We start from the raw sequence: 20,000 nt of genomic DNA on the forward strand, positions 1-20,000 counted from the left end.
CTGTCCGGGCGCAGATTCTAAAAATTGCCAAAGTTGATGTCCGTGTTTAATGCAGCACTGCTCCTGATGTGTTCACACTCAGTGATGTTAAAACACATGAGACCACCAGTCTGTCTCCATCTGGATTTCTTTTCTTCTTAAACCACACGTCTGCAACAGTTTTCATCTCACACCAGTGTTTATTAAGATGAAGCTTTTCTGCACTCTTGAATTCTGGATTCTCATTGGTGTGAAATTGAAATAGTTTCTTTAATAACAGCTCATTTATATAAATATTAATGTTAAATGTGTAATAAAAGCGGGAGTCTCTAGTGAAAGAAAGAACAGGAACGCGATTGTTTTTTGTTCCACAACATCAAATGCAACTATTAATGGATAAAAAACACATGATTTGATGCTCATTGACTTTAGAATTGTGCTGTTATTGAATCCTGATCGACTTTTAGGGTTGTAAGTGCACCACTTATCCCTCCATCCTCCACCACTCATCCCTCCATCCTCCACCACTCATCCCTCCATCCTCCACCACTCATCCCTCCATCCTCCACCACTCATCCCCCATCCTCCACCACTCATCCTCCATCCTCCACCACTCATCCTCCATCCTCCACCACTCATCCCCCATCCTCCACCACTCATCCCTCCATCCTCCACCACTCATCCCTCCATCCTCCACCACTCATCCCCCCCATCCTCCACCACTCATCCCTCCATCCTCCACCACTCATACCTCCATCCTCCACCACTCATCCCCCATCCTCCACCACTCATCCCTCCATCCTCCACCACTCATCCCTCTATCCTCTACAACTCATCCCTCCATCCTCCACCACTCATCCCCCATCCTCCACCACTCATCCCTCCATCCTCCACCACTCATCCTCCATCCTCCACCACTCATCCCCCATCCTCCACCACTCATACCTCCATCCTCCACCACTCATCCCTCTATCCTCTACAACTCATCCCTCCATCCTCCACCACTCATCCCCCATCCTCCACCACTCATCCCTCCATCCTCCACCACTCATCCCTCCATCCTCCACCACTCATCCCCCATCCTCCACCACTCATCCCTCCATCCTCCACCACTTATCCCTCCATCCTCCACCACTCATCCCTCCATCCTCCACCACTCATCCCTCCATCCTCTACAACTCATCCCTCCATCCTCCACCACTCATCCCTCCATCCTCCACCACTCATCCCTCCATCCTCCACCACTCATCCCTCCATCCTCCACCACTCATCCTCCATCCTCCACCACTCATCCCTCCATCCTCCACCACTTATCCCTCCATCCTCCACCACTCATCTCTCCATCCTTCACCACTCATCCCTCCATCCTCCACCACTCATCCCTCCATCCTCCACCACTCATCCCTCCATCCTCCACCACTCATACCTCCATCCTCTACCACTCATCCTCCATCCTCCACCACTCATCCCTCCATCCTCCACCACTCATCCCCCATCCTTCACCACTGATACCTCTATCCTCCACCACTCATCCCTCTATCCTCCACCACTCATCCCTCCATCCTCCACCACTCATCCCATCCTCCACCACTCATCCCGCCATCCTCCACCACTCATCCCTCCATCCTCCACCACTCATCCCCCATCCTCCACCACTCATCCCCCATCCTCCACCACTCATCCCTCCATCCTCCACCACTCATCCCTCCATCTTCCACCACTCATCCCCCATCCTCCACCACTCATACCTCCATCCTCCACCACTCATCCCCCATCCTCCACCACTCATACCTCCATCCTCCACCACTCATCCTCTATCCTCCACCACTCATCCCCCATCCTCCACCACTCATACCTCCATCCTCCACCACTCATCCTCCATCCTCCACCACTCATCCCCCATCCTCCACCACTCATCCCTCCATCCTCCACCACTCATCCCTCCATCCTCCACCACTCATCCCCCATCCTCCACCACTCATCCCTCCATCCTCCACCACTCATCCCTCCATCCTCCACCACTCATCCCTCCATCTTCCACAACTCATCCCTCCATCCTCTACAACTCATCCCTCCATCCTCCACCACTCATCCCTCCATCCTCCACCACTCATCCTCTATCCTCCACCACTCATCCCTCCATCCTCCACCACTCATCTCTCCATCCTCCACCACTCATCCCTCCATCCTCCACCACTTATCCCTCCATCCTCCACCACTCATCTCTCCATCCTTCACCACTCATCCCTCCATCCTCCACCACTCATCCCTCCATCCTCCACCACTCATCCCTCCATCCTCCACCACTCATACCTCCATCCTCTACCACTCATCCCTCCATCCTCCACCACTCATCCTCCATCCTCCACCACTCATCCCCCCATCCTCCACCACTCATACCTCTATCCTCCACCACTCATCCCTCTATCCTCCACCACTCATCCCTCCATCCTCCACCACTCATCACCCCATCCTCCACCACTCATCCCGCCATCCTCCACCACTCATCCCTCCATCCTCCACCACTCATCCCCCATCCTCCACCACTCATCCCCCATCCTCCACCACTCATCCCTCCATCCTCCACCACTCATCCCTCCATCTTCCACAACTCATCCCCATCCTCCACCACTCATCCTCCATCATCCACCACTCATCCTCATCCTCCACCACTCATCCATCCTCCACCACTCATACCTCCATCCTCTACCACTCATCCCTCCATCCTCCACCACTCATCCCCCATCCTCCACCACTCATACCTCTATCCTCCACCACTCATCCCCATCCTCCACCACTCATACCTCCATCCTCCACCACTCATCCTCTATCCTCCACCACTCATCCCCATCCTCCACCACTCATACCTCCATCCTCCACCACTCATCCCTCCATCCTCCACCACTCATCCCCATCCTCCACCACTCATCCCTCCATCCTCCACCACTCATCCTCCATCCTCCACCACTCATCCCTCCATCCTCCACCACTCATCCCTCCATCCTCCACCACTCATCCCTCCATCCTCCACCACTCATCCCTCCATCTTCCACAACTCATCCCCCATCCTCCACCACTCATACCTCCATCCTCCACCACTCATCCCTCCATCCTCTACCACTCATCCCTCCATCCTCTACCACTCATCCCCCATCCCCCATCCTCCATCCTCACCACTCATCCCCCATCCTCTACCACTCATCCCCCATCCTCTACCACTCATCCCTCCATCCTCCACCACTCATCCCTCCATCCTTTAACACTGTTCCACTCATCCCTCCATCCTCCACCACTCATCCCTCAATCCTCCACCACTCATCCTCCATCCTCCACCACTCATCCTCCATCATCCACCACTCATCCCTCCATCCTCCACCACTCATCCCTCCATCCTCTACCACTCATCCCTCCATCCTCCACCACTCATCCCCCATCCTCCACCACTCATACCTCTATCCTCCACCACTCATCCCCCATCCTCCACCACTCATACCTCCATCCTCCACCACTCATCCCTCTATCCTCCACCACTCATCCCCCATCCTCCACCACTCATACCTCCATCCTCCACCACTCATCCCTCCATCCTCCACCACTCATCCCCCCATCCTCCACTCATCCCTCCATCCTCCACCACTCATCCCTCCATCCTCCACCACTCATCCCCCCATCCTCCACCACTCATCCCTCCATCCTCCACCACTCATCCCTCCATCCTCCACCACTCATCCCTCCATCTTCCACCACTCATCCCCCATCCTCCACCACTCATACCTCCATCCTCCACCACTCATCCCTCCATCCTCCACCACTCATCCCTCCATCCTCTACCACTCATCCCTCCATCCTCCACCACTCATCCTCCATCCTCTACCACTCATCCCCCATCCTCTACCACTCATCCCTCCATCCTCCACCACTCATCCCTCCATCCTTTAACACTGTTCCACTCATCCTCCATCCTCCACCACTCATCCTCAATCCTCCACCACTCATCCTCCATCCTCCACCACTCATCCTCCATCATCCACCACTCATCCCTCCATCCTCCACCACTCATCCCTCCATCCTCTACCACTCATCCCTCCATCCTCCACCACTCATCCCCCATCCTCCACCACTCATCCCCCATCCTCCACCACTCATCCTCCATCCCCCACCACTCATCCCTCAATCCTCCACCACTCATCCCTCCATCCTCCACCACTCATCCTCCATCCTCACCACTCATCCCTCCATCCTCCACCACTCATCCCCCATCCTCCACCACTCATCCTCCATCCTCCACCACTCATCCTCCATCCTCCACCACTCATCCCTCCATCCTCCACCACTCATACCTCCATCCTCCACCACTCATCCCTCCATCCTCCACCACTCATTCCTCCATCCTCCACCACTCATCCCTCCATCCTCTACCACTCATCCCCCATCCCCCATCCTCTACCACTCATCCCCCATCCTCTACCACTCATCCCCCATCCTCTACCACTCATCCCTCCATCCTCCACCACTCATCCCTCCATCCTTTAACACTGCTCCACTCATCCCTCCATCCTCCACCACTCATCCCTCCATCCTCCACCACTCATCCCCCATCCTCCACCACTCATCCCTCCATCCTCCACCACTCATCCCTCTATCCTCTACAACTCATCCCTCCATCCTCCACCACTCATCCCCCATCCTCCACCACTCATCCCTCCATCCTCCACCACTCATCCCTCCATCCTCCACCACTCATCCCCCATCCTCCACCACTCATCCTCCATCCTCCACCACTCATCCCTCCATCCTCCACCACCACTCATCCCTCCATCCTCCACCACTCATCCCCCATCCTCCACCACTCATCCTCCATCCTCCACCACTCATCCCTCCATCCTCCACCACTCATCCCCCATCCTCCACCACTCATCCTCCATCCTCCACCACTCATCTCTCCATCCTCCACCACTCATCCCTCCATCCTCCACCACTCATCCCTCCACCCTCTACAACTCATCCTCCATCCTCCACCACTCATCCCTCCATCCTCCACCACTCATCCTCCATCCTCCACCACTCATCCCTCCATCCTCCACCACTCATCTCTCCATCCTCCACCACTCATCCCTCCATCCTCCACCACTCATCCCTCCATCTTCCACCACTCATCTCCATCCTTCACCACTCATCCCTCCATCCTCCACCACTCATCCCTCCATCCTCCACCACTCATCCCTCCATCCTCCACCACTCATACCTCCATCCTCTACCACTCATCCCTCCATCCTCCACCACTCATCCCTCCATCCTCCACCACTCATCCCCCATCCTTCACCACTGATACCTCTATCCTCCACCACTCATCCTCCATCCTCCACCACTCATCCTCCATCCTCCACCACTCATCCTCATCCTCCACCACTCATCCTCCATCCTCCACCACTCATCCCTCCATCCTCCACCACTCATCCCCCATCCTCCACCACTCATCCCCCATCCTCCACCACTCATCCCTCCATCCTCCACCACTCATCCCTCCATCCTCCACCACTCATCCCCCATCCTCCACCACTCATCCCCCATCCTCCACCACTCATCCCTCCATCCTCCACCACTCATACCTCCATCCTCTACCACTCATCCCTTCATCCTCCACCACTCATCCCCCATCCTCCACCACTCATACCTCTATCCTCCACCACTCATCCCCCATCCTCCACCACTCATACCTCCATCCTCCACCACTCATCCTCTATCCTCCACCACTCATCCCCCATCCTCCACCACTCATACCTCCATCCTCCACCACTCATACCTCTATCCTCCACCACTCATCCCCCATCCTCCACCATTCATCCCTCCATCCTCCACCACTCATACCTCCATCCTCTACCACTCATCCCTCCATCCTCCACCACTCATCCCTCCATCCTCCACCACTCATCCCTCCATCCTCCACCACTCATCCTCTATCCTCCACCACTCATCCCCCATCCTCCACCACTCATCCATCCTCCACCACTCATCCTCCATCCTCCACCACTCATCCCCCATCCTCCACCACTCATCCTCCATCCTCCACCACTCATCCTCCATCCTCCACCACTCATCCCCCATCCTCCACCACTCATCCCTCCATCCTCCACCACTCATCCCTCCATCTTCCACCACTCATCCCCCATCCTCCACCACTCATCCTCCATCCTCCACCACTCATCCCTCCGTCTTCTACCCCTCATCCCTCCATCCTCTACCACTCATCCCCCATCCCCCATCCTCTACCACTCATCCCCCATCCTCTACCACTCATCCCCCATCCTCTACCACTCATCCCTCCATCCTCCACCACTCATCCCTCCATCCTTTAACACTGTTCCACTCATCCCTCCATCCTCCACCACTCATCCCTCATCCTCCACCACTCATTCCTCCATCCTCCACCACTCATCCTCCATCCTCCACCACTCATCCCTCCATCCTCCACCACTCATCCCTCCATCCTCTACCACTCATCCCTCCATCCTCCACCACTCATCCCCCATCCTCCACCACTCATCCCCCATCCTCCACCACTCATCCTCCATCCTCCACCACTCATCCCTCAATCCTCCACCACTCATCCCTCCATCCTCCACCACTCATACCTCCATCCTTCACCACTCATCCCTCCATCCTCCACCACTCATCCCCAATCCTCCACCACTCATACCTCCATCCTCCACCACTCATCCGTCCATACTCCACCACTCATCCCTCCATCCTCCACCACTCATACCTCCATCCTCCACCACTCATCCTCCATCCTCCACCACTCATTCCTCCGTCTTCCACCACTCATCCCTCCATCCTCTACCACTCATCCCCCATCCCCATCCTCTACCACTCATCCCCCATCCTCTACCACTCATCCCCCATCCTCTACCACTCATCCTCCATCCTCCACCACTCATCCCTCCATCCTTTAACACTGCTCCACTCATCCCTCCATCCTCCACCACTCATCCCTCCATCCTCCACCACTCATCCCCCCATCCTCTACCACTCATCCCCCTTGATGCCCATACAGTCATGCAGTCTTTAAACTACTACTAAAGACCTACGTCTTTCTTAAGTCTTTAAATAATCACTTTAATTAAATACAAATGTGTCATCTGTGTGCTTTTCTAGTTATATTACCCCCCAAACAGCGGTTTTTAGACTAAAGGGTATTTTTAGTGCATGATCTAGTGAACCAGAATCAGGATGATATTCATTGATGGAGACTTTAAAGCACTGCAGTAAGTCGCTCTGGATAAGGGCTAAGGGTTTTTACCTACAACAACAAAACACTGAAGGCTTTTCACACTGCACTGAACTGCTCTTTGATCTAAACCTCCTGTAAGGAGTTATGAAAAACCCTTAGCATTTTTTATGTTAACCCACAGTGACCCTTTACAATCAGCACTTTAGCTCCTATAGTTTAGGCTGTAGAACATGCTGTGTCTGTCTGTCTGTCTGTCTGTCTGTCTGAATTGGTCTGCATTTGTATACAGTGGTCCCCCAGGTCTCGCGGGGGTTACGAGTTCCCCGCAGCCCCTATGGTACCTCAGTGAATTCATCTAGACCTTATGTCACTTTAATACAATAATGTGTTTTAAAACATTTTATGGAATTTGTTGGTGAAAACACAGTTTAAAATGTTATTCCTAATGTTCCTGAACATTCGGCCCCGCTGTGGATTCCCGCAAATTTTAAGATCATCTGCCACTTGCTGTTCCGAAGGAGAACCCGCGAATTTTTTCGAACGGTGATTTATCAGGGGTTGACTGTACTCTGATAGATCTGCTGCAAAAGCATAATTATCTGTTGTCGAACTCTAAGCATGGGTAATAAAACATACTCGTCTGTTTTATTCCTCCCCTCACTCTGTATTATACTCAATTGCTTTTCTGATTTTTATGGTTTTTTGCAGAACCTTAGTTCATACTGTATTCTTCAGTCTCTCGTATCTGCTGTTTCATCCAGAGAATCAGGATTTCAATGTAGTTATTGGAGGAATTTGTGGTTTTATTAGATCCTGATTAGATGACAGTGATCAGGCCTCCTCTCTCTTTCTCTCTCTCTTGCTGTCTGTCTATCTTCTCTGTCAAGGTGTCCCGATCAGCAGGAGCTCCTGATTTCTGTGCCAGGTCCAGGTGATCTTGGAAGGTTTATTTGTTCATCAGGGCCTTGATTAAATTCATGTCTGGTGAAATCTAGACACGTAGATAAGCTACTATCTATCTATCTGTCTGTCTGTCTGTCTGTCTGTCTGTCTGTCTGTCTGTCTGTCTGTCTGTCTGTCTGTATCTATCTATCTATCTATCTATCTATCTATCTATCTATCTATCTATCTATCTATCTATCTATCTATCTATCTATCTATCTATCTATCTATCTATCTATCTATCTATCTATCTATCTATCTATCCTTTTCCTTGCTTATCTATCTGTCTGTCTATCAACATTATATGGCCAAACGTTTGTGGACACTTTCTTTTTTGAAAGAAGATTGCTGCTCATTCAGCCACAGGGGTGTTAGTAAAGTCAGGTGAGGAGGTCTGGGGTGCAGTCAGCATTCACATTCATTCATGATCAATAGGGTTTGGAGCTCTATAGCAGGAGATCTTCCACTCCAACCCATGCAAAGCAGCTCTTCATGGAAAATTTCTTGCTCCCGCATCCAAAGACGTCCTATACAATTGTGTACTTTCAAGTTTGTGGTAACGAAGAACCACATATGGGTGGAAAAGTCGGGTGTCCCAATACATTTGGTCACAGTGTATTTATTGGGGTGTTTGATTTCGAAGCGTCACGTGAAAGAGTTGTGTGTTTGTGTGTGTATCATCTGTGTGTCAATATTACCTAAACCATCTCCCATAAGCAGGATGTCAGACACCTCACCCCTCCGTGGATCTGCGACAAGAATGTTATTTTGCAGTGTGAGTGTCTGAATGTAACCTGCCGTTAATACGTGTGTGTGTGTGTGTGTGTGGTGTGTGTGTGTGTGTGTGTGTGTGTGTGTGTGTGTGTGTGTGTGTGTGTGTGTGTGTGTGGGGTGGGGCAGCGTGCCTCTCTGTGGCTTTGTGAGGTATGTGTAAACCATCCGCACGCCCGGCCGTACCACAGCGTGCTCTGAGCGGCTCGGGTGGACGCCGCTGTACCTACGCTTCTCTTCCTGCATCATGGGAAACATCTGACCTTTTACCTAATGTGACAACTTGCATGCTTTTCGCTGGTTGATGATGTTTACGTCTAACCTAGAGTCTGTTTTTGCGCATCTCGGATTACGAGTTGCCTGTGAAAAAAAAACAGGTTTATATAAGCATTTATTTATTTATTTATTTATTTATTTATTTATTTATTTATTAGGGCTGTAACGGTACACAAAATCCACGATTCGGTACATACCTCGTTTTTACGTCACGAATCGTTTCAATTTCGGTACGGGGGTCCGTGCAAAAAGATATTGATGATAAATGATAACATAATATTTCATAATTATAAAAAATAATCAAATATAATAATATAATATAAAATAAATTGGCACAAATAAAAATTTATTAAATAAAATTAAATAAATGGAAAAATTTAATTTTACATTTGTAAATTTTTTTAGATTTTTTGTGTGTGTGTGTGTGTGTGTGTGTGTGTGTGTGTGTGTGGTTTACATTTAATATTTAGTATTTAATATTTGTGGAATGGCCTGGATTTTCTCCTTATAAGAGACTCATAGTGCTAGCATTGGCGACGGCAGGAAGTGGCTGCAACTTGGCGCATGTGCAAACGCACTACAAATGGTATTTCCAGTCAGAGCGAGTGGCCACGGTGACACTGCGCTAACTCTAGTTTCTTTTTCATACTTGTGTATAATCATTTTAATACAAGTGTAATTTAAAAAAATGTCACCCAAAGTGCATATCGTGATAGCATTACCATGACGACAACAAGCTTGGAGTCCTGCGAGTTTCTATAAGACGTCTGCAAAGCGTCCGGTTGAATGCTTGAATCTGATTGGTCAGGAGGTGTTGATTAAATTTCTGTTTCTGAGAATTTAGACCTTCCTGGTTTTCTCAGGCTTGTCGGGGGTGTACACACTAGCCTGTGTGTGTGTGTGTGTGTGTGTTATTCACCACTTCTCAGTTTCGTCATCGAGTTGAATGCCAGAGGATTCTTCTGGAACCTGATAGCCGAGTGGACGCCAGGTTGGAGCTCCATGCTGTGCAGAAGGAGGCTGATGTGTCACTCGAAGCCAAACGCGAGTCACAAGCTTATGACCAAGCATCGGGAGTTTGGCCGTACACTGTATGACCAAACATATTGGGACATTTCCAGCTATATCTGGTTCCTTTCCAAATGATCACAAAATTGGAGGCACACAATTGTCTTGGGCGTCTTTGGATGCTGTAGCATGAAATTTTCTCTTCATTTGAATTAAGACACTCAAACCTGTTCCTTCATGACAGTTGTGCACAAAACCAGCTCCATGAGGATTTGCTTTGAATGGGTTGGAGTGGAAGATCACTGCACCCTTGTGGCTGAATAAATCTCCACAAAATCTCCACAAAATCCAGTGGAACATCTTCCCAGAAGTCACTATAACAGCCAATGGGGCTTAAATGTGGAAGAGGATGTTCAGAAGGAAGCACATAGCAATCTTATGGTCAGGTGTCCACAAGCTTTTGGCCATGTCGTGCATGCCGCACGAGATACCTGCTATCCATACGCTCTCCAACACACTGCTGGTTTCTTCTGGATTGGATCTGGAGTTTTTGGCTTCGTTTCTTCTCTCCTTGTTTCTTTTTTTTCCTGATCGCTTTCTTCTCTTGATTGATTGTCTTAAACTACAATCTTTTTCCATTTTCCACTCCGCTACACCCGTCCCTTCCTCTTGTTCTTTATTGCATCTGTTTTTCGGATTCGCCCAGCAAGTTGCCTAACGGATCAGAGATCCTAATTGGAGAAAAGTGAGAGAACGATAGAGACAGAGAGCTGAGAGAGAGACATACACACAGAGTGAGACAGCAGAAGTAATAAGAGTGAAGGAAAATGGCAATTGATGTAAAGAGACAGATAAAGAGATAAAGATTCATTGAGAGAGAGAGAGAGAGAGAGAGAGAGAGAGAGAGAGAGAGAGAGAGAGAGAGAGAGAAACAGACAAAGTGAAAAAGACAGAGAGACAAAGTGATTGAAAGACAGAGAAAGCAGACACATTGAGAGAGACAGAGAGGAGACATCGAGATGTACAGTGAGACAGAAAGAGATACCGACATAATGGGTGAGACAAACAGGAAGAGACACAGAGATGCAGAAAGAGTAAGAGAGAAAGACAAAAGACAGAAATGCAGAGAGAGGCATAAAGAGATAGAAGTACACTTAGAGAGACAGTAACACACATAAAGTAATACAGGTACACTGAGAGAAACCGTGAGAGACATAAAGAGATACAGATACACTGAGAGACAGTAAAATACATAAATAGATACAGGTACAGTGAGAGAGATAGAAAGAGATATAGGTATATTGAGAGAGACAGAAAGCGATACAGAGAGATGCAAAGAGAGACAGAAAGAGATACAGGTACAGTGAGAGGGACAGGGAGAGACAAAAAGAGATATAGGTACAGTGAGAGAGACAGGAAGAGATGCAGAGAGAGACAGAAAGATTTAAAGGTACACTGAGAGAGACAGAAAGAGTTACAGGTACAATGAGAGAGAGAGAGAGAGAGAGAGAGAGAGAGAGAGAGACAGGTACAATAAAATGAACAGAGAGGAAGTGGGACAGAAAGAGATACAGAGCGAATGAGAAATACAGAGATTTTTATTTCCCTTTATTTAATGCATCTTACTTTTTTTTTTCTTTATAAATTTGATTTTGGTGATACAAATGTAAAATGTTTGTTATGCCAAAAAGCACAATTAAATAAAAAAAATTGAAATTGAGATATACAGAGAGAAAGAGATGCAGAGAGAGACAAAGAGATACAGACACAGCGAGAGAGACAGAGAAACAGGGAGATACAGATACAGCGAGAGAGACAGAAAAACAGAGAGACACAGACACAGCGAGAGAGACAGAAAAACAGAGAGACACAGACACAGTAAGAGACACAGAGAGACAAAGAGATACAGACACAGTGAGAGACACAGAGATGCAGAGAGAAAGAAACAGTTTCAGAGAGAGAGACTGACAGAGAAACAGAGAGAAAGAGGCACAAAGACAGAATGAGATACAGACACACTGAGAGAGACGGTGAGACGTTCAGGGTGTTGAACTCCGTCTCTGAGGCCTAAAGGACATCTGCTGCAGATATGAAGTTCGAAGTGGAAATCAGCTTCATGGTGTGTAGATCTCATCACAGCAGGACTCGGCTCACATTCAGCCTTCACAGCTCAGATTTGAGCAGCTGCTCCGATTAAACCCTGAGTGACCTCCTGATCACTTCCTCTTCACTCTCACCAAACATTTCAGCTGAAATGTACAGTACACCTTCATCCCGGGGTGGGGGAGGGGTGTGGAGGGTCTTCATCCTGACTCCTGAGCCGGATTTACTGATGATGTGTATTTAAAAATAAAAATTTTCATTTTTCATATAAAAGAAATAAAAAAGCGAATATATTTATTTATAACAATAAATAGTATTATTAAAAAAATAAAAAATATTTTTTTAAAGATAAATTATATAATTATTTTTTATTATAAAAATTGTTATTTAATATATAATATAATAGTGTAAATATTAAAAAGAAAATATAGTTTGTGACAAAAATTTACAAAATAGTAGATGAATAGTTTTTTTTAATTAAAGCTGGTTTTATTGCATGAAGGTCATCAGTAGAGATACGTGTCCACAAACATCCGCCTTTACCACACACGTGGTTCTTCTCCAAATATTACCACAAAGTCAGAGGCACACAATTGTTTCACGTTTTTGGATGCTTTAGTAAGAAGGTTTCTCTTCAATTAACCAGGAGACCAAACACAGACCTGTTCCAGCATGACATTTGTGCCCAAAGCAACTCCATGAAGATCTGCTTTGCATGGGTTTGAGTGGAAGATCTCCTGATATAGAGCTCCAAACCCTAATGAACATGAATGAATGTGAACGCTGACTGCACCCCAGGCCTCCTCACCTACAAGCACAAATCTCCACAAAATCTAGTGGAACATCTCCCTAGAAGAGTGGAGATTTTTAGGGTGCCTAATATAAGTACAGATTTTGAGCAGATTTCATTTTCAGACTTTAATGTATAGAGCTGTGTGTGTGTGTGTGTGTGTGTGTGTGTGTGTGTGTGTGTGTGTGTTTGTACTTATAAGTGGGGAAGTGTTATCATAGTTTGGACTTGATTCAGACATTGTTGGTCGGCAGAACCGGATGTCATTAACGATGGCTCTAATGTTCCATACTGCTTTTATCACGTGCACGCAGCCGGGCCGGCATGGAAAACATGGCTCTTCACTTCCTGAAGAACATTTGTTATTGTGTGTGTGTGTGTGTGTGTGTGTGTGTGTGTGTGTGTGTGTGTGTGTGTGTGTGTCTCTATGGAATTCTGTGTTCTGATTGGTCAGAAGGTGTTGATTTATCTTCTCCTAGAGAAGCAATATGCTGTAACAGAGGAGCTTAGGGAGGGTGGAAAATAAATCTCCTCTGAGGATGAGGTCATTGTCCAGGACTCGTATTGTGTTGTTGCCCTGGTTCCTGTTTTTGTGGAACGAGGGAAATTGTAGAGAAAATAGAAAGAGAATGAGTGAGAAAGTAAGAGGTGAGAGGTGTGGTGTGTGTTTAATATCTGGTGGAGAAACGAGAGATGTATTTGAATCTGTTATTGTTGGTAATGACAACATTGAAGATGATGTTGGTAATGATGGTGTTGAGGATGATGTTGGTAACGATGGTGTTGAGGATGATGTTGGTAACGATGGTGTTGAGGATGATGTTGGTAATGATGGTGTTGAGGATGATGTTGGTAACGATGGTGTTGAGGATGATGTTGGTAATGATGGTGTTGAGGATGATGTTGGTAATGATGGTGTTGAGGATGATGTTGGTAATGATGGTGTTGAGGATAATGTTGGTAACGATGGTGTTGAGATTGATGTTGGTAACGATGGTGTTGAGATTGATGTTGGTAACGATGGTGTTGAGGATGATGTTGGTAATGATGGTGTTGAGGATGATGTTGGTAACGATGGTGTTGAGATTGATGTTGGTAATGATGGTGTCAGTAATGACTGAGTGTGTGGCAGTTGCCTGACTTGTGTGTGTGTTGTGTGTCTCTACAGTGCCATGACCTGGCTTATAAATGTACGTGTGTGTGTGTGTGTGTGTGTGTGTGTGTGTGTGTGTGTGTCTTTGTTTCTGCAGTGTGTGGCAGTGACCTGGCTCAGGGAGGTTTCTTCGTGCGGCAGGGTGAATACATCTGCACTCTGGACTATCAGCGTCTTTATGGCACACGCTGCTTCAGCTGTGAGCAGTTCATCGAGGGTGAGGTGGTGTCCGCTCTCGGCAAGACCTATCACCCACGATGCTTTGTGTGCGCCGTTTGCAAGTAAGGCTCACACACACACACACACACACACACACACACACACACACACATTTTACACAAAATTGCTTATGAATTTCTGTTTGTTTGCTGTTATTAATGAAACAGCATCCAGAAGCATATATTTCTTTTGTGTGTGTGTGTGTGTGTGTGTGTGTGTCTTTGTGTGTGTGTGTGTGTGTGTGTTTTATTACCTATGCTGAACCATTTAGATATTTCGGGAGGAACTAGATCCTCATTCTCCTCAAAATGTTCAATCTATATTCCTTCCTTCTTCTTCCCTCTATTTCTTTTTCCTTTCTTTTTCCCTTTTTTGTTTGCGTCTATCTCTTTTTCCACCCTGTTCTTCTATATATTTTTCTGTCTGCATCTGTCTCTCACATGCCCTCTTTTTCTTGTTCTTCTTGCTCTGTCTCTGTCTGCATGTCTATCTCTTTATTTCTCTCATTCTGTGTTTCTCTGTCTCTCTCTTTTCCACTCTGTCTTTTACTTCTCTTTTCCTGTCTTTTCCTGTCTTTATCTTTCCCCTTCTGTCCTTCTGTCTTTCTCTTTTCCTTTCTCTTTCTGTTGGTCTTTCTGTCTGTCTCTTGCTGTCCTTCTCTTTATATTTCCCTCTTTTCTTACTCTCACTTTCTGTCTTATTCTGTCTGTATCTATCTGTCTCTCTCTCTTTCGGTTTGTGTCTGTCTCTTTCTTTTACTATGTTTTCTATATTTCTTTTCTGTCTGTATCTGTCACTCATTCTATATTTAATTTCTTTCTCTCTTTCCTGTATGTCTGTCACTATTCGTTTTGTTCTGTCTTTATCTCTCTCCTTTTTGTCTCCTTGTTTGTTTTCTCTTTTCTGTCTGTATCTCTGTCTGTCTCTTTCCATCTTTTTTATTTCTGTCTTTCTTTTCTGCCTCTCGCTTACTTTTTTGCCCTCTCTCTCTCTCTCTCTCTCTCTCTCTCTCTCTCTCTCTCTCTCTCTCTCTCTCTCTCTCTCTCTGTATAAAGAGTGTTAAATTAAATAATGAACCGTGTGCATAAATCAGCCGAGTCGACATCAGTGACTCAGCAGATTTTTATTCATTCACCTAATTCACTCGTTTCTTTCACAAACACCACTTCAATCAATTATTATCAGAATCAGGTCATACATCTCACCCCTAGACCTTCAGTGGTCTCCAGTCTGAATCAATCCACGTCTGTAGAAATCTTCAGTATGTTAGAGAAGTGCAGTAGAACAGAGCGCTGCATCACACACAGGAATCAGAGTGAGAATGAACATCATCACTAAAGCAAGAAACTCAATGAACCAGCGAATAGCATCAGCCTCGGTAATGGAGATGCACATCCCTATTATGTTCTTGTTTCTCTTCTAGATATGAACTTATTTCCATGACAGAAAGTGAGGAAGCGATATGAGTGATGATCGTGTGAGATTTGGGGGAAGTGGGCGGGGCTTTCTGTGTATTGTTGAGTATTGTGTACTCAACACAATGTGTACACGCTTGTGTATTGCTGCTTATTGCTATGTACTGATGTGTATTGTCGTTATCTGCAGTACTCTGATGTTGTTGTCTGATGATGTCTAGAAAAGCATTTGCATGGTTGGACAGGTCAGGAAATCAGTTTGATTTGGGATATGAGTGTATAAGTGATGATGTGGTTATTTCCTGTAATTATGTGATGGGGGGCAGGGTTTCAGAGGGCAGGGTATCAGGGGCAGGGTTTCAGAGGGCAGGGTATCAGAGGGCAGGGTTTCAGAGGGCAGGGTATCAGGGGCAGGGTTTCAGAGGGCAGGGTATCAGGGGCAGGGTTTCAGAGGGCAGGGTATCAGGGGCAGGGTTTCAGAGGGCAGGGTATCAGGGGCAGGGTTTCAGAGGCAGGGTATCAGGGGCAGGGTTTCAGAGGCAGGGTATCAGGGGCAGGGTTTCAGAGGGCAGGGTATCAGGGGGCAGGGTTTCAGAGGGGCAGGGTATCAGGGGGGCAGGGTTTCAGGGGGGCAGTGCGATAGTGTGATAGTATTTGCGGATACTTGAGTGTTGGACTGACAGTAAATTGGGTCTGAAGCTAATTGAATCAGGTGTTAAACAGGATCAGCTTTCTGCTGGAGCTCAGTAACATCCAGAGCTGTGCCACGAAACACAGAGCTTCCGTTCACTGCTACATACACCAACATTTACACCAAATACACTCGTCCAAGGAATGCTGCAGGGGGTGCCAATATTTATTCTCATACTATGAGTAATCTGCAGTTAGATAACAGGGAATAGACATGACTACTGAGTGTGAGTGGGGGGTTTGGTGAGGGTAAATAAGTGTGTGTGGGTGTGTATGTGTGTGTGTGTGTGTGTGTGTGTGTGTGTGTGTGAGTAAATGTGTGTGTGTGTGTGTGTGTGTGTGTGTGTGTGTGTGTGTGTGTGTGTGTGTGAGAATGAGTGAGTGTGTGATTGAGTAAATGTGTGTGTTAGTGAGTGTTTAAGTGTGTTAGTGTGTGTAAGTGAATGTGTGAGTCAGTGATTAAGTGAAAGTCCTGTTTGTGTGTGTGAGAGGTGAAAGAGAGTTTATTGTGTGTGTGTGTGTGTGTGTGTGTGTGTGTGTGTGTGTGTGTGTGTGTACATGTGTGTGTGTAAATGCATGATTGTGCTAGTAAGTGTGTGTGTGTGTGTGTGTGTGTGTGTGTGTATACATGTGTGTGTAAATGCATGATTGTGCTAGTAAGTGTGTGTGTGTGTGTGTGTGTGTATATGTGTGTGTATATGTGTGTGTATATGTGTGTGTGTGAGAGAGGTGAAAGAGTTTATTGTGTGTGTGTGTGTGTGTGTGTGTGTGTGTGTGTGTGTGTGTGTGTGTGTGTGTGTGTGTGTGTGTGTGTGTGTGTGTGTGTGTGTGTGTGTGTGTGTGTGTGTAAATGCCAGAGTGTGGTAGTAAGTGGGTGTGTGTGTATTAGTCTGTGACCTGAAGATAAGTAGTAGTTGTTGTTTCTCTCTCCAGTGCTGATCTCTCTCTCTCTCTCTCTCTCTCTCTCTCTCTCTCTCCCTCTCTCTCTCTCTCTCTCTCTCTCTCTCTCTCTCTCTCTGTCTCGCTGTCTCTCTCTCTCTCTCTCTCTCTCTGTTTGTGTTGTTTTGGCAGACAGCCGTTTCCTGCAGGTGGCCGCGTGACGTTTAATGGGAAAGACTGCATCTGTCAGAAATGCACTCAGCTTCCGTCTGCCAACATCTCAGACCCTGCCCAGGCTGTCCACAGTGAGAGTCCAGCTTCTTCACCTCCAACTCTCTCTCTCGCTCTCTCGCTCTCTCTGTCTCTGCCTCTCTGTCTCTCTCTCTCCGTCTCTCTGTCTGCCTCTCTCTCTCTCTCTCTCTCTGTCTCTATCTCTCTCTCTCTCTCTCTCTCTCTCTCTCTCTCTCTCTCTCTCTCTCTCTCTCTCTCTCTCTCTCTTTCTCTCTCTCTCTCTCTCTCTCTCTGTCTGCCTATTTCTCTCTGTCTCTCTTTCTTTTTTTGTTTCTGTCTCCTCCTTTGGCGCTCTATCCTGGCCACTGTTCGGCTGAATGCTGACACACACACACACAGTCTGTAAAATAAATGTTAATAAGTGCTACATGTTATGACACACACACTTTCCTCGTTCATTCTGAGAGTGTAGTGTTTTATCTCCTGACTCATTCAGATCAGCAAAAGACTTCTTCATAAATCGTCCATCAGCTGGTCTGTTTGATCTGTTCTTCAGCATCACACGACTCAGTTGATTCAGTAAACAATGTTTGATAGCAGCAGATTTTCTCACACAATAAATCTGACACGTGCACCCAGTTAACAGATCAAATATTCACATCCGTGTCCCTGAGATCTTCCAGATGAAGGTTAGTTTTAAAGTAAGCAGCAGTTTCATGTTGAACAGTTTATGAATCTTAATTGTATCCTAATTGAGTTACTTGGTGTTTGGTGACGAAGAGCTGCTTTACATCAGAATCACTGAGTCGATAACACACAAGTGATTCAGAAGAAGACGACTGATGCACCTGCAGTCAAATCAACTAGTTTCTAACTGATTAATCATTCGATTGTTAATCATTAATATAATAATATATCACGTGTCAGCAGTCGTTCATGCAGTGGGACACAAAATCATGATCCTACTAAACATCTACTTCATTTAGAGAACAATATTCAGCAATCAGACTTTTCTCTATCACTCACTAGACACTGTTCACCTCCTTCTTCCATACGGATCAGTTTTCTGTTCTGATCTCAACAAGTCTGAGCAAAATACTGAGTAGGATCCAATCAGAGGCCGCAGTTTTATGATGTCATCATGTAGAACCTTTTACAAAGTATTTTACAGTATTTTAAAACTATAAAAATACAAAACACAAGTATTTTAATACAAAATATGAAGCCGTTTTCATCAACCCTCTCGAATACAAACGACAAAATCCTATTTTATATTTAAAATACACGTATCATAAACACTGCCCCTCCCTGAGGACGGCTTCCAATAGGCAGCTACATTCTAGATTTCAGATTTACATTAAAAAATATCATCAGCCTGGACCGTGTCCCAAACACTCTCTCAAATAATGTGTAAAATTGCTCCTTATAGTGGTTTAAGGTGTTAAACTGCTGACCAGAAGGTCATGAATTCAAGTCCCAGCACCAACAAGACGCCCTTGAAAAAGACCCCGACCCCTGAACCTGTTTTATAAATGCACTAAATGTAGGTAGTTTGTGATGAAGCAGAAGTTGGTCCTGATGGTGGTGTCCTGTATTTCAGGTGTGTGTGTGTGTGTGTGTGTGTGTGTGTGTGTGTGTGTGTGTGTGTGTGTGTGTGTTCTGTCTGTGCAGATTGCTGTGGCTGTGGGAAGGAGTTTAAGAACGAGCAGTCCCTGGTGGCGCTGGAGAAACACTGGCACCTGGGCTGCTTCAAGTGCAAAGTGTGCAACAAAGTGCTCAATGCCGAGTACATCAGCAAGTCAGTGTGTGTGTGTGTGTGTGTGTGTGTGTGTGTGTGTGTGTCTGTGTGTGTGTTTAAATGTGTTACAATGCAATATGTTACAATCCCACCTGTTACGAAATGAATTATGTCCAATCTCACCTAATTTTACAGAAATTATGTCCAATCCCACCTGTTACTGAAGGAATCATGTCTAATCCACCCTGCTTTTAAAGCAATTATGTCCAATCCCACTTGCTTTTACAGGAACTGTGTCCAATCCCACCTGTTACTGAATGAATTATGTCCAATCCCACCTGCTTTTAAAGGAATTTTGTCTAATCCCACCTACTATTTAAAAAATTCTGATTAATCACAACTATTTCTGATCAAACCATCCCCAGTATTGAATAAATTCTGTCAAATCCCACTTGCTCCGAAAGGAATTTTTCACCAATCTCACTTGCTCTTAAAGGAATTCTCACCAATCCCAGCCAATTCTGAAGGTATTCTGAATAGTCCAAACCACTCCTAAAGGAATTATAACTAATCCT

The 20,000-nt window shown here is 46.5% G+C and overlaps 1 protein-coding gene across 10 annotated transcripts in view; it reads left to right on the forward strand.

Moving 5' to 3' along the window:
• ablim2 (actin binding LIM protein family, member 2) overlaps positions 1–20,000 on the forward strand; it is a 79,392-nt gene that overhangs the window by 28,526 nt on the left and 30,866 nt on the right. For all 10 annotated transcript variants that reach the window (XM_046853441.1, XM_046853442.1, XM_046853440.1 and 7 more), the window contains exons 3-5: positions 14,351–14,534; positions 17,649–17,761; positions 19,359–19,485. In XM_046853441.1, coding sequence (XP_046709397.1) covers positions 14,351–14,534; positions 17,649–17,761; positions 19,359–19,485 — 424 coding nt within the window. The remainder of the gene's footprint in view (positions 1–14,350; positions 14,535–17,648; positions 17,762–19,358; positions 19,486–20,000) is intronic.

Source organism: Silurus meridionalis, chromosome 7, assembly GCF_014805685.1.
Source record: "Silurus meridionalis isolate SWU-2019-XX chromosome 7, ASM1480568v1, whole genome shotgun sequence".
Taxonomy (NCBI): domain Eukaryota; kingdom Metazoa; phylum Chordata; class Actinopteri; order Siluriformes; family Siluridae; genus Silurus; species Silurus meridionalis.